We start from the raw sequence: 14566 nt of genomic DNA, 5'->3' as shown, positions 1-14566 counted from the left end.
TAGTAGTTAGTGGAATCTGTTGGTTTGTCTTGTATGTTCTGCTGCATCCACCCCTCAGCTAAACTGTAAGTGAACTGCCGATTCTACATGAACCCTTCCACATTATGATAGTCATCTCCAATCCTGTCACATCCATCACAAATTACTTGTTTTGTATGCCAGTCTCTAATAAGTGATAGATGTAGATGTGGGCTTGTTAACCTGGTTTGAGAGTATGTATGTGAGCAAAAGCAACCTGTATGTAGCAACCTGCTCTGGTAGCTGTGGAATAGAATCCGGAGGCTCTAAATATGTAGGTGGTGGTGCTGCATTTTGATTTTAGCTGTTATCTGTACTTTTTCAATTGCCCTCTGATTTAGTGATGAAGAAAGTTGCTGGAAGAGGGAGATTATTTCATGGAGAATTTTGTGGTAGAATCTGTTCAGTGTTTCTGCCTTCTATTTTTTTAACATCAGTGGGAATCTTTTCTAGAAAGGATTGCAAGAAGTTCTGTACGGGACTACAGTGTGTGCTGAATAAGACCAGACACTTAAATGCTCTGAAAATCCATGTATCTGCTTAGTAATTCAGAAAGGAGTGTTCCGTACTGCCCAATAATGGGGACCCCTCTATGGAAAGAGGGAAAGACAGCAGAGTGTGCTTCTGTCTCTGTCATTTGAAGTGGGTGCAGTGTCTCTGCCACTGGGCACAATCCAGATTACTTACTCAAACCAGAGTCTTTTAATCTGAATGTGTACTTGTAAATATAATCCTGGGTTCTGATGTTAGCAAGTTCACTCAGGTTACTTCACTTGAGCTTGTAAATAACCAAATGAGCACTTCAGTTATAAACTTACTCTGTTGTCATGACTTTGGTTTCGATAGGATAATGTGATTTTTGAGAGGCTTTCTAAAGATTCGCAGTATATGGAGCAAACACTGTGCCATCTTGAATATTTCGCAACGGAAGGTAAGAGAAACAACATGTCATGAGAATTCGAGATACCAAATGGGAGCATGTTCTGGGCTAAGCTTTGCAGTGCCAAATACAATGGTTATGAAGACTGAGAAGTGGTGTGTAATCAGCAAATAAACAGCTCTAAGATAACCTCATGCCAATGGCAGTTTGTGCCTTACCTATGTGTACTTTGAGCAGAGAAGTGGAATTTGGGAGGAAATGATGGGGTTCTGTATGGCCATGATGAAGGGAAGAGCCACCCCAGTTACATTGGAGTTAGAAGTGGTTTTGTCAGTGTCAAAGTCAAATGACCACATCTCTGGCTTTATGGAGCAGAATGATAACCTGAACATGGTAAGAAACCTGGAAGACCAAGACATCAATGATGATCTGAAGTGGTCTCTAAGGCATTTGAGTGATATTACACTTCCATTCACAGGGAAGTATTTGGCTTTGTTCTCTCTTCTGTAATAGCAGAAAGTATTTGCATTATAGTAAAACCATGAAGCAGGGGTTTTTTTGCTAAATCTGAAAACATTTATTCAGCTTTTTAAGATATTTTTTGTGTGGAGCCCCACATTCTCAGTAACTAAACTTCTGTATTTTATGGCACACACTCCTTTCTGCTTGACTCTTGCCTGAAAAAAAAAAAAGATTACTTCTGTATGCTAACTTTTGTCAGTAGTCTAATAGAATGGTTTTCATAGTTTATGGGCCAAATTATCTCTATTATTTTGTGCAAGTGTAATTGCTATTATTACTGTGAGTTACGTGCATACACTGTAGGAGAAAACAATCCTAAAATGAAACATGTGCTGCACAGTATGTTTGACTAAGTAATATCTTCAATCACAATATGTACCCAGCTATTTGTTTAATTTGATCATTTTAGAAATACATGAAAGCCAAGCTTGCTTTCATACTTAAACTACAAAGATTAAAGGTTGTCCTTTTGTTGTTCCAGTATGGCTAGATTGCAATACAGGAAACCGTTAAAACATTTCTGCCTGTTAGGCTGTCTTGATTTGCACCAACATTAGGAACCTAAGTGAGCCAGGCTCTTGTTTTATGTTTGTGAAAACCTAAATGCTTCAAAAATGTCCAGGGAGATTTTCTGGAATCCAGAGTTTAAGTGTGCATTGAAAGCTCTGTTTGGCTCCAGTGAGAGGGTTAGAATTCAGCATTCATTAGGGCATTAATGATTTGATGATACTCAGTGTTGTTTTACTGTGTGTAATCACTGTCTTCTATTCTGTAGGTCTGAGGACACTGTGCATTGCTTATGCAGACCTGTCAGAAAACTCTTACAGAGAGTGGCTGAATGTCTACAATGAAAGCAGTACGGTTCTGAAAGACAGAACTCAGAAGCTGGAGGAATGCTATGAGATCATTGAAAAGGTAAGATGCATGGTGCTTTTATCAGATATAGTTTCTCTTACATGTGTTTTTTCCCCATGGAGTTTGGGCTTTATACAGTAAACCAAACCATTAATGTCATGAATGAGGAACTGTAAAAGTATTCTTAGTTGGCAGCCTGTTGAGTCCATACACCTCTCAAGTTTAGATTTGTAGATCTGAGACTAACTTATGTATTAAAAGTCATTGCTACTTATAAACTATTTTCTCACATTCTTTTTGTTTTGCTATATTTTATAAGGTTGCTGTAACCTGGTAAAGATAATGCATAAAACAGTTGCATTGCATGAAGTTGCCATGTACTACTATATAAAGATAAACTTATTCCTGTTCGTAACAGTAGTCACAGTTCAGATTTTCTGATGGCTGTTGGCAAGTGTTCTCCAAGGCCTATGGACACATAGACTGAAAAAAAGATGCAAGACTGCTCTTCAGGCAAATTGCAAAACTCAAAATTCTGGAAAGGGAAAGTAGGTATCAGAGAATCGGTTTGAAACTCTGATCCTACACTGAGTGAAATGGTAAAACGTCAACACTAGGGGCCAGTGTTTCTTTGATACTCGTTGGTCTTTCTGAAATGCTGATAGTCCCCTTCCTCACTTACATTTATTCAAGCTCTTTCCCCTCACTCCAATTATTTCACTCTTATTTTATTTAGTTGTTTGTTTAAAATGCTCTTAGAACTTCAGTTTCTTTGAAAATTAATACTAACACTTCAACTTAAGTTCTGGATCACTACTGGTTGTCTAAGTTGGGGCAGAAGAGGGAAGGTGGTTGAAACTATGGTGGGAGCCAATTTCATAGGGTAATAGGAAAACTCCAAGAACTCTTTAAGCAATAGCTGAAGATGGTATCTTACTTTTCAAACTAACACCTAAAGTTGTCTTATGTTTTTAGTCAGTCAGTAGCACTGTGGTTATCCAATCTATGATTCCATAGATTTGCATAGCTCCTCTCAGCTTTCTCCTTCCCGAACTGTGCTCTTATATTCTTCTGTTTTCACTCAGGTGTATAACAAGCACGGATCATTTCTCTTTAAAATGTGTTCTGAAACTTTTTTTGCCTTCTGTCTCTTACAATTTATCTTGGAAAAAAGGGACCTATGAGTGGATTGTAGAATTGGAGTTTTGGACTTAGTGCCATATTGGTAGGAAATATCCACTGTGTTCCTTTCCTGTTCATGTTTTCTTGCTGGTCATACCAAGGAGCGGGAAATTGCACTTGAAACTTCAAGATGTGGAAGGGGGGGTGTGTGTGGAGATGTGTGATTTTTCTTTCTTCTTAGAGCTGGTTTTTCCAAGGTTAAATTCTGTGGTCTGTAGGGACTGTCTAAATAAACTGGTTTTTGGCTGTAACATGTAGTGTATTTTAACAGGATTATTTTTTCATCCAAGGGCTGAAATGGGAGTGGGAGAGCTACTTTGTCAGTCTGAGTGTTGAGGTGGATCATAGTACAGGTGTACACATAGACACAAGCTTGAATCGGCTTCCTTACCCCCTACACCGGCTGAGGGCTTCAGCAGGCGCAAGAGTAACTCCTTTGCTCAGGTAGCACAGGGACCGGCATAGCTGAGCTGTCACGTTTAACTGCCTAACAAGTAATTTTGGGAACAGACGACAGTCTACAGTTGCACACTTAGATTGCATTTGTAACCTTCAAGTCTTATTAGTATCGAGAGGGCTAGCATTCCATAAGGAGACTTTAGGGTACTAAAGCAAATGACTTACAGCAGTTAATCCTGCTGCCTTTACCATCTGAAGATCTTGTAACAGAACTTAAGCCTACTGTTAGCCTACACACCTGTGTGAATGACAACTGCCCCTTCTGTTCTTTGTGCATTCATAGACACATACAAGCAGGAGCTGCTGTAATGATCGCTTCATAGAATGGTTTGGGTTGGAATGGACCTTTAAAGACCATCTAGTCCAAGCCCCATGCCATAGACAGGGACATCTTTCACTAGACCATGTTATTCAAAGCCCCATCCAGCCTGGCACTGAACACTTCCAGAGATCAGAGATCCACAGCTTCTCTGGCAGCCTGTTACAGTTCCTCACTACCCTCATTGTAAAACGAATTCCTTCTTTATGTCCCATCAAAATCTACATTATTTCAGTTTAAGAGCATCACCCCTTGCGCTGGTACTGCAGGCCTTGTTAAACAGTCTTTCTCCGTTTTTCTGAGAAGCCTCTTTATATGTGGAAAGGTCACAATAAGGTCCATCTGGAGCCTTGTCTTCCCCAGGCTGAACAACACTAACGCTCTTAACTACTGCTGTTCACTTCAACTGTTTTGACTTGTTTTGAATGATGATAGTCCCTACAAAGAACAGGAGCTCTTACTTTTTCTGTGCAATTCCTGAAATGATAGAGTATTATTGAACTCACTTTATTTTGAGTTGAACACCTTTACATGTCTAAGGAATCATTAAGATGCCTTTTAAGTTTAAAACTGGCTGTGTAGACTGTCTTTTGACACAAACTTTTCTTACTTTTTTTTTTCTGTAACATGGCCAAATCTCTTCAAGCAATTGTTTTAGAATTGCATAAGACTATGGCTAACTCCCGTAGTATTAAATTTGTTGTATGAGACATGTTTTTCTGGCAGACATCTGTATGTAGACTAGAGATACTTGGATTGATTAATGTTCATACCACTTGTATTACATAAATGTAGTGATTGTATCCATAAATACTTGCAATAATTTTTGATTTGAGTGATTGTATCCAGTCCATATGTACATTTTATGGGAGGGAAATTAGTTTAAATTATGTGATGCCAGGTGACTTTTGTTTTGTGAGCTTAAGTAATATATAAACTGTGAGCACTTGCCATGTTGCTATGGTGATTAGTGAATGCTCTAGTATGAATGTTCATCCATAGAATAGCTTTGGAGTTGTATAACTTGAATTAATTGCTCTTGAAACATTGCCATCTCTCTGATCAGAAACACTCTGTTCCATTCTCAACCTCTTCAAATGGGAATTGTATGCAGAGGAAGCAGAACAGCCACACCAGAAACTTACTGTAGTGAATTGCTTGTCAAAATGCTGTATTAGCGATGAGGCACAACATGCTGTCTTTAATTCCTTTTTGAGTGTGTTCCAAACAGAGGTTTATCTTTAGAAAACAATCCCTCAAATTATTTCTTTTTTCCAGAATTTACTGTTGCTTGGAGCTACAGCCATTGAAGACCGTCTGCAAGCAGGTGTTCCAGAAACAATAGCCACACTAATGAAGGCAGAAATTAAGATATGGATTCTGACAGGGGACAAACAGGAAACAGCACTCAATATAGGTATCCATCTTTCTGGTTATTCTGAATTTGTCTGGTGTGTGGCAGGTTACATACCAAATCTGCTCTGTGAGGTTTTATACAAAAACAGGCTTGCTTTTTATAGAATGGTTCCTTGGTAGCAGAAAGGCATTGTGTAGCCTTCACTTCGGAGAAGATTGGAGGATTTTGAAGATTTTGCTGTGAGTGCTGCCATCCAGTGGGACCTGGACAGGCTGGAGAGTTGGGTGGGAAAAAATTTAATTAAATATAGAAGGGGAAGTGTAGAGTCCTGCATCTGGGCAGGAACAACCCCAGGTTCCAGTATAAGTTGGGGAACGACCTGTTAGAGAACAGTGTGGGGGAAAGGGACCGGGGGATCCTGGTGGACAACAGGATGACCATGAGCCAGCACTGTGCCCTTGTGGCCAGGAAGGCCAATGGCATCCTGGGGTGTATTACAAGGGGGGTGGTTAGTAGGTAAAGAGAGGTCCTCCTTCCCCTGTACTCTGCCCTGGTGAGACCACACCTGGAATATTGTGTCCAGTTCTGGGCCCCTCAGTTGAAGAAGGACAGGGAACTGCTGGAGAGAGACCAGCACAGGGCAACCAAGATGATTAAGGGAATGGAGCATCTCCCGTATGAGGAAAGGCTGAGGGAGCTGAGTCTCTTTAGTTTGGAGAGGAGGAGACTGAGGGGTGACCTTATTAATGTTTATAAATATATAAAGGGTGACTGTCACAAGGATGGAGCCAGGCTCTTCTCGGTGACAACTAATGATAGGACAAGGGGTAATGGGTTCAAACTGGAACACAGCATGTTCTACTTAAATCTGAGAAGAAACTTATTGAGGGTAACAGAGCACTGGAACAGGCTGCCCATTGGGGTTGTGGAGTCTCCTTCTCTGGAGACATTCAAAACCCGCCTGGACACATTCCTGTGTAACCTCATCTGGGTGTTCCTGCTTCAGCGGGGGGATTGGACTGGATGATATTTTGAGGTCCCTCCCAATCCCTGACATTCTGAAGGGTACTTCCATCATGGATTTTTTCCTGACATGTCCCTGTTATATGGCTGCATTTTCTTACTGCCTTTTCTAGACTTGAATAGTGTTTGGGGCATGATGGGAAGGATGGTAGTACAGAGTGTATAGCTTACAACTTCTTGCAAACTTTGGCTGTGAAAGCAGGTGGATCCTTGAATAATTGTTCCTGTTGTCACCTTATGGCACATCTGTTAGCTGAGGATGTCATGATTTGTAGTGGAAGAGTGTTCCTGCTGTTCAGTGTATGAGTAGACTTTGAAAATGAATTGTTTTATCAAGGCACACTATGGATATCCTTGTCTCAGACTTGTTGATGCAAAAAAAAAGTCTTGCAGTGATGTGAACAAAAAGTAGAAATTTAAGTAGACAGGTGTGCTTGGGTGCTGAGGTAAGAGTGATACCTACTTAAGACACAGGTGTTCATCTGACTACGTGCTTTTGCACCCTAAAACTGGAGAATTCTTAGCACTGTAAGTTCAGGTTTGTTTTTAGAAGCAGCCATTAAACCTTAGATTTCCTTTTAGGTCATAAATATATCTGATAAAATCAGTCTATATACCCAACTCTAATTGTAATTTGTCAAATAAATATTTTACTGTAAGACTGGGCTGAAGTGGGAGGTGGTCATTATAAATTCAATCATGTAGGTACTACATGTTACGCTCTGTAGCACTTCGACTACTGTGCTAGTCTTGCATTGGATATGCCACATGAGTAGGCCTAGTAACAGCTCAAAACGCAAATCCTTCAGCGTTGTTATCACTGTGGATGCTTGCAGGGTGGGCAGCCTGGGCAGCAATACCTGGTGCTGTCACAGAATGTTGCTGTGCCTGCAGTGCTGCTTTGTAAGCTACGCCTGTGCTGCCATCCTGCCATAGCCCTTCACACCAGACCGGTAGCCTCCCAAGGGGGCGGCTGCCTAGGTCTTAACTGAGTAGTAAAGACTTAGTGAAGGAAGAGATCCTGATATAAGCACCCCTGTCCTGTGATGTCATGTTATCTCACAAATACAGCATCCTTGGCAATATAGTGCTGTGATGCTCCTCTGTTCTTTTTGTTGATTTTTTTCTCCCTGTTAACTAGTGAATCTGCCCAAAGAGGTTAAGTGGTGTTGTGGTGATCTGACATCTCGCAGAACTGAGTGACACTTTCACCTTCTTAAGCCTAGAACACTGCTTATCACCGTAGTCTGTAGCGTACCTGTGTAACAAAGTGCCATCCACAATTGCTTTTAGGTTTGCAGATTAGTCTGTTTAGAAATACAGGTGTAAGTTAAGGGAATCCTTAACAGCATAAGTTACCTTCTGCTGAAGGAGCTATTTCTTGAGCTTTCTCAAGCTTATGCTGACTTCATGATTCTCTAACTATATGAAGAATGAGACAAATGAAGCTTTTTATATATCGAACTGCATGTGGATGGGTTTGGGTGTGTTTCAGGGTCCTCCTGGAAGAACTGTGATTCTCTGTAGCTGAACTTATATTACCTTTAGCCAAACTTTAGGCATTTGCTGCCTTTTTTTTTCTTTTTTTGTTCATTTAGTAGCATTTCAGAATGTAGTTTATTTGACTAGAATTTTTGCCTACTTATCAAAACTGAATGAAGTTTCGTATGTCTTAGTCGAAGTCAGTACCAAGACATAACTTGCTGCACTGATGCAGTTGTAGTAGAAAGAAGGTGGATGGCTGAAGTTAGACAATTGATTTAAATGCTAGTTGTCTGGTTTGAATCACTCACTGTAGATTCTGCTTACTTTAAAAGCAGTGATCAACTTGAGAGGAGGGAAGCATCATCTTTAGAGAAATTAAAACGAATGTAGCTACAGTTTTTGACATGAATATCTGAAATAAGTTTTTGTATTAACTGACAGCAGCTAGCTTGAACACAAATAGATGAGCTTTTCAGCAGTTGCTTACTGTGAAGGTGACTAATTTCCAGCTTGTCTCTCTAACCACTTTTTTGGTTATAACATGAAAAGGATAAACATTTCCCTTCCAACTTCAAATTATCACTTCATTTACTGTACAGTTTGGTAGTAAAACTCTGGAACTTCATGTTCAAGTTGGCCTGAAAGTACAGATATGTGACACCCTTTTTTTTTATCTAACACATTAAAACTGTAATAAATATGCAGTCTAAAGCCTGATCCACATGTACACTCTATGCTTCAGGTTTTAATACGCTATCTGGGGAGTAAAAAGTATTTTCACTTTTTAATTGTGTGGAGGTTATGCTCATGGGCTCTTGCTTGCTATATGGATATGTATATGTGTTGAGGGATGTTTGAGCTATTGACAGGTGAGTTGGAGTACTTCATTCTTCCAGCTTCCTTTTGGTTCTGTTGCCTTTTGTAATCTGTGTCTCTCTGTCTCTTGTTTGTGTTCTTGACTTCACTGAAGAGTCATGATGGGACCTTGTGGTGGGGTGGTTTGTGTGCCTTTCACTCAGCTATGTGGCAGCCAATAGTCCTGCAAGTGAGGAGGGTGTTCCTGATAAGCTTTAGTACTGATCAGTCATTTGAACTCTCTATCTACAGAAAATAGGTTTGGAAACATCTTTGAGCATGACATACAGTCCTCAGTTTTTATCAGTTAAAACTGTCCTTAGCCAATGTCTGCAAACAACCCTAGAAGGTGTAACAGTGTTCTTGTAGCTTCATTCTTCTCTTAATCGTCAGACTCTGGTTTGCCTTTGCTTTTCAGTAAGGCAAAAAACCTCAAGGCAGGTTTCTGTTTACCACCATTCTGATGCTCAGCAGGCTTCCAGAAAATCAGAACTGATACATTTCCAGCTAAAAACCTCCTTAGTAACAGATAGTTTCCTGGGAATGGGAATGAGGTGTTTACTGAAGCTCATCCCTCCCTCAAACAAGGAATCAAACCCTACAGTTGAGCTAAATGCTCTTAACCTGGAGTGTGCATTCATAGCTGTGAGCACTGCCTTGCAATCATAGAGTGGTTTTGGTTGGAAGGGACCTTTGAAGATTCAGTCAAATTCTTCTGCTATGGGCAGGGACATGTTTTACTAGACCAGGTTGCTCAAAGCCCTGTCTAACCAGACCTTCAACACTTCCCATGGTGGGGCATCCACAACTTCTGGTCAATGTGTTCCGATCTCATCACCCTCATCACAAAAAAAATTTCTTCCTTCTATTTTATCTAAGTCTACATCTACCCTCTTTCAGTTTAAAACCATTGTCCCTTGATTTGCCACTAGAAGCCTTGGTGAAAAGTCTCTCTGTCTTTCTCATAAGCGCCATTTGTCTTTTGAAAGGTCTCCCCAGAGACTGTTCTCCAGATTGAGCAAACCGAATAACTCTTAGACTTTTTTTCATGTGAGAGGGGTTCCGGCCCTCTCATTGCTTTTGTGGCCATCCTCTGGACCTACTCAATAACAGGTCTATGCTTGTCTTGTGTGGGAGGTCCATAGAGATAACAGTATCACAGTATGTTTGGGATTGGAAGGGACCTCAAAATATCATCTAGTCCAATCCCCCTGCTGGGCAGCCTGTTCCAGTGTCTGTCACCCTTACTGAGAAGAAGTTTTTTCTCAAATTTAAGTGGAACCTCTTGCGTTCCAGCTTGATCCCATCACCCCTTGTCCTATCATTGTTTGCCACCGAGTAGAGCCTGGCTCCATCCTCATGGCACTTACCCTTTATATATTTATAAACTGGGTGTAGAACTCCAGGTGGGGTTTCATGTCTAATTTTTCATCTACCAGTATCCCCAAGTACTTGTCAGCAGAGCTGCTCTCAATCCATTCATTGCCTCTTCTATACTGATGGATACTTTGGATTGCTGCAACCCAGGTATAGGACCTTGCACTTGGCCTTGCTGGACTTCATGAGGTCTGCCTGGGCCTACTCTTCAAGATTGTCAAGGTCCTTCTGGATGGCATCTCTTCTCTCAAGCAAGTTGACTGCACCACTCAGCTTGGTGTTGTCTGCAAGCTTGGTGGGAGTGCACTCAATCCCATGGTCTGTCATTGATGAAGATACTGAATGGTGTTAGTCCGAGGACTGATCTCTGAGGGGCACTACTCATTACTTGTTTCCACTTATACATTGAGCCATTGACTGTAACTCTTTGAATGTGGCCATCTAGCCAGTTCCTTGTCCATCCATCAAACCTATATTTCCAATTTACAGGTAAGAATACAGCTGTTACGGCAAGCTGTGATTTCTCAGTTGAGAGAATGGAAGCCTTGTCAGCACACTTGCCTGTATCCCTGTGTGAAGTCTGAGCGGGGTGTGTGTGTGGGCCCTCTCTGAACACAGATGATCATCTGCCTCACCTCAGCTGCTGGGTTCTCTCTGCCTGCAGTAGGAATGTGCATGTGGGCTGTGATCTTGAACTGTGGTTCAAGCCTTATTTCTCCCGGGATGCTTGAAGGGAAATACATGCCAGAAGTACCTGATTCATCTGCTTCATGGACTTTTAGCTAGACTTTTAAACTAGATATCAACTTACAGGTTGTAGATTGACATTTAATACTCACTTTGAACCAACAGTTGATCGTATTCTACTCAGAAGCATTGACAAAAAAATGCCTTGATCTTAGAGTGTATTTTTGCTTGCCGTGTTAGTACTGCCAGCAATAACTGTTATAAAACTTCAAAATATTACTACAAATGTCTCTTGTAATCTTAACAGTTGCCAGTTACTTTGCGTTATATTAGTGCTAGATTTTAACATAGTCATAATCCTGAAATTCTGTATCGTGTACAGATAAACTATTGTTAGGCTTGACTTACATCCTTCTATTCCAGTCTTGATCTGCTTCCAGTTTAATGTGATGACAAGATGTAAAATTACCTCAATTGCAGGATTAGCTGTTCTGTCTCCATGACTTAGAAGATGCACAGCAGAGCAGCTCTGTGCGTTCCACAATTGTGTGGGGGTTTTTTAATTTGTTGTTTCATTTTCCAGCTCCACTTGCCGAGTGGCATCTTGCTCATTTTGAAACGAGTAAAATGAAACAGTGAGCAGTAGTTTAGGAATTGCAGCTTGCTATTGCAGCTGCTGTTCCAATCAAATGCTACTAGAAAATCCTTCTGAATTAGTTATACTGAATTTGTAACAGCCTACTGCACAAGGCTGTTCCCATTCCCTGGGGAAAGAGTAACCCTGACAATGAAGAAAGTGCTTAAGTTTGTAATATTCTTTTTCTACTCAGGAAAGTGGTTCTTCAGCTAGAGACTAAGTTTTAAAAAATGACAAACTGACTTTTTTTCCCAAGTCAGTGTTTTGTCTGTATGTGTTGAAGCTTCATTACTCGGTTCTGTGCAACCACCTAAGACTTGTTCACAGGCAGAATCAGAGGCTATCTGCCAAGCTTTCATGTTGTAGGCTGCACTTTGTTAGAATACATTTCATCCATTTCCCAACAGGTGTGTGAGTTCAATGTCATTCTGTGTTCTTTAAAGCAGAAAGTAAACCTTACCTCATTAACACAAATAAGATGAAAAATGTATCTGCAAGGTTGCACCTGATATTCATTTTCCACACAGCTGTGAAAATGGAAGAGAATCAAACCTCCTGCAGGTAATCAAACCTGCTGCCTGAAAGTGCTTGGCTATGTGGTACAAACATGCCTTCCACAAAGGAAGATGAGGGCTTTACTTCCTTGACAGAAGTCGCTCATGCAGGCATGTTAACCATGGATTATACCTACAAAACTGGCCCAATTATAAAAACTCTGTAGCCTGAGGAAGTGATTTGTATTGCAGTTGGTGAACTGGTGTGGCCTTTGTAAGGAACCAAGAGTCCTACAGAAAACAAATTAATGTCTCAGTTGTTCTCTTGCTGTTGTGAGATATGGAGAGAGACACTTAATGTTTTTGCGTTGACTATGCTGTTTTGCTTTTCAACCTGTCGGCCTAGTGGTGGTTCATCACTGGGATGTTACTGTCACACTGCAAAAGCCTCCAGTTGCTAGTCAAAGATGTCCTGAGACCTCATTTTATGACAGAAATTTTTTAAACTTGCTGTGATACATTTCTATATATAAGTGCAGTAGAAATATATACTAATTCTATTGTATTTCCTTTTCCTATGTAACTTAAATCAGCAGTAAAAAGAATGTGCTTTTCAAATAAATGCATTATCTACTGTCTTATGAAGCTACATGATCTTCCCACTCCCAAGAGAACTTGCATAAGCTTTTAGTATTATGTAATGTGGTCAGTCTGCGAGTTTGCATTTGTCTCTTGCTGTTAAATAAGGTGAAATTAAACCATTTGTTGTGGAATCATAGAATAGTTTGGGTTGGAAGGCATGTCCAAAGGTCATCCAGTCCAATCCCCCTGCAATGAGCGGGGACATCTTCAACTAGATCAGGTTGCTCAGAGCCCCAACCAGCCTGGCCTTGAATGTTTCCAGGGATGGGGCAAATACCAAGTATATATATCCCAGATATGGCTTTTCTCTCATGTCAGTGACAGACAAACTGCCACTTCAGTGGCACTGAGTGATACTGCAGTCACCAGCTTTTACTGTTACAAAAAATAAGAGGCTTTTTTCTGTCTTGTGTATTTCTGCTTTGAATTTTGGTGTCCTGGGAGATGTACAGAACTGCCTTCTGAATGATGTTCTGGACTACGGGAACTTGCTCTTGTTCTTTCATGCCCTGGTTGGTCCTACACTACGAGTAATCTAATACGGTTACCTGGTGCCTGTAGGAGTTGGTAGGATGTGTGTGACTGATCTGTAGCTTTTGATGAAGCTCAGGACCTTCCACACTAAACTCTTGAGAGTAAAAAGAAATGCTCACAGAACCCAAGTGTGGGCAAAGGGGACTGGGTAGCAACAGCAGATTCCATGTGTGTGCTTCCTGTCATATGTTATAGCCACAAATGTGCATTCAGATCTGTTTCTGTAATATATGGAAGGTAGTTCTTTGTTTATGTAGGTAAAAAAAGTTGAGGTATAGAAATATTTAAATTTGCTGTAAGGCTATAGCCTATATTTACTGCATCTAGTTCATATGTTTTCTTTGTTTAAAACATCTCGAGTGATGCATTTGGAAAGGCAGATAAAATGCAGCCTCTACTAGTCAAATTGTCAAGTTGGAGTGTGTTCTATACATTGAGGTTTCCCAGTAGCCTGCCTGATGGGAGTAACTGCTCAAAAAGTAAATTGTAATCTGACCTGTAGATGCTTATGATAAGGTTTAGCTAAACCTTAAATATTCTTCAAAAAATAAATCCCTGTTTTTTTTTTTTTCTCTTGCAGGGTATTCTTGCAGACTCATTTCACAGAGTATGTCTCTCATCCTGGTCAATGAGGATTCACTAGATGTAAGTAAGGAAACTGTGGTGTAATTCTTGGCAGAAGGAGGTGTTGCTAGCAAAAGGGAAAGTTGTTGAGCTTTTTCATTTTTCTCTCTCACTTGCTTTTTGGGGTAGTGAGAGAAAGTATTCATGCTGAAACAGGGCTGGGGTTGTGCAAAATGTACCCTGAAGTCTCCAGTCACAAGCCATACAGATCAAACAGAAGTCTCAGAATAAGAAGCTAATTAGGTCCATGGGTTTGATTCTGCTGCAAGTTGGTGAAACCTCCAGTTATGCCATCAGAAATATATTAGGCTTTAAGGTATACATATAGGAGTAACATGCCTGAGCAAGCTGCATTGTGAGCTTGCCCTTTGTACAGCTTTTGAGACCTAAAAATTGGATCAAAAATTGCCTGCAAGTGGTTGCTATGCTCTTCAAATATGTACAAAAATTAGCTAGAAAAACATACACTTGTACATGAATCTTCCCAGATTATTTTTTCCTGTTTGCCTGTTTTCAGTGTTGGTATCAGCATTTGCTGTCACTTTAATATTTGATTCCTATTAGAGGTATTTGTAGGACTCTGGTGGGACCTGTCTCATTGCAGAGTTCTAGTAAC

General features: G+C 40.5%; 1 protein-coding gene across 8 annotated transcripts in view; it reads left to right on the top strand.

Annotated features, from left to right (window-relative positions):
• Nucleotides 1–14566, top strand: part of ATP8A2 (ATPase phospholipid transporting 8A2) — a 340707-nt gene that overhangs the window by 88691 nt on the left and 237450 nt on the right. For all 8 annotated transcript variants that reach the window (XM_065050318.1, XM_065050316.1, XM_065050290.1 and 5 more), the window contains 4 exons: nt 865–949; nt 2196–2335; nt 5514–5652; nt 13907–13971. In XM_065050318.1, the coding sequence (XP_064906390.1) occupies nt 865–949; nt 2196–2335; nt 5514–5652; nt 13907–13971 (429 nt within the window). The remainder of the gene's footprint in view (nt 1–864; nt 950–2195; nt 2336–5513; nt 5653–13906; nt 13972–14566) is intronic.

The sequence above is a fragment of the Columba livia genome, chromosome 1, assembly GCF_036013475.1.
Source record: "Columba livia isolate bColLiv1 breed racing homer chromosome 1, bColLiv1.pat.W.v2, whole genome shotgun sequence".
NCBI classification, from domain to species: domain Eukaryota; kingdom Metazoa; phylum Chordata; class Aves; order Columbiformes; family Columbidae; genus Columba; species Columba livia.
The sequence above is the reverse complement of the archived record's forward strand: the minus strand, read 5'-3'. Positions and strand labels throughout refer to the sequence as shown.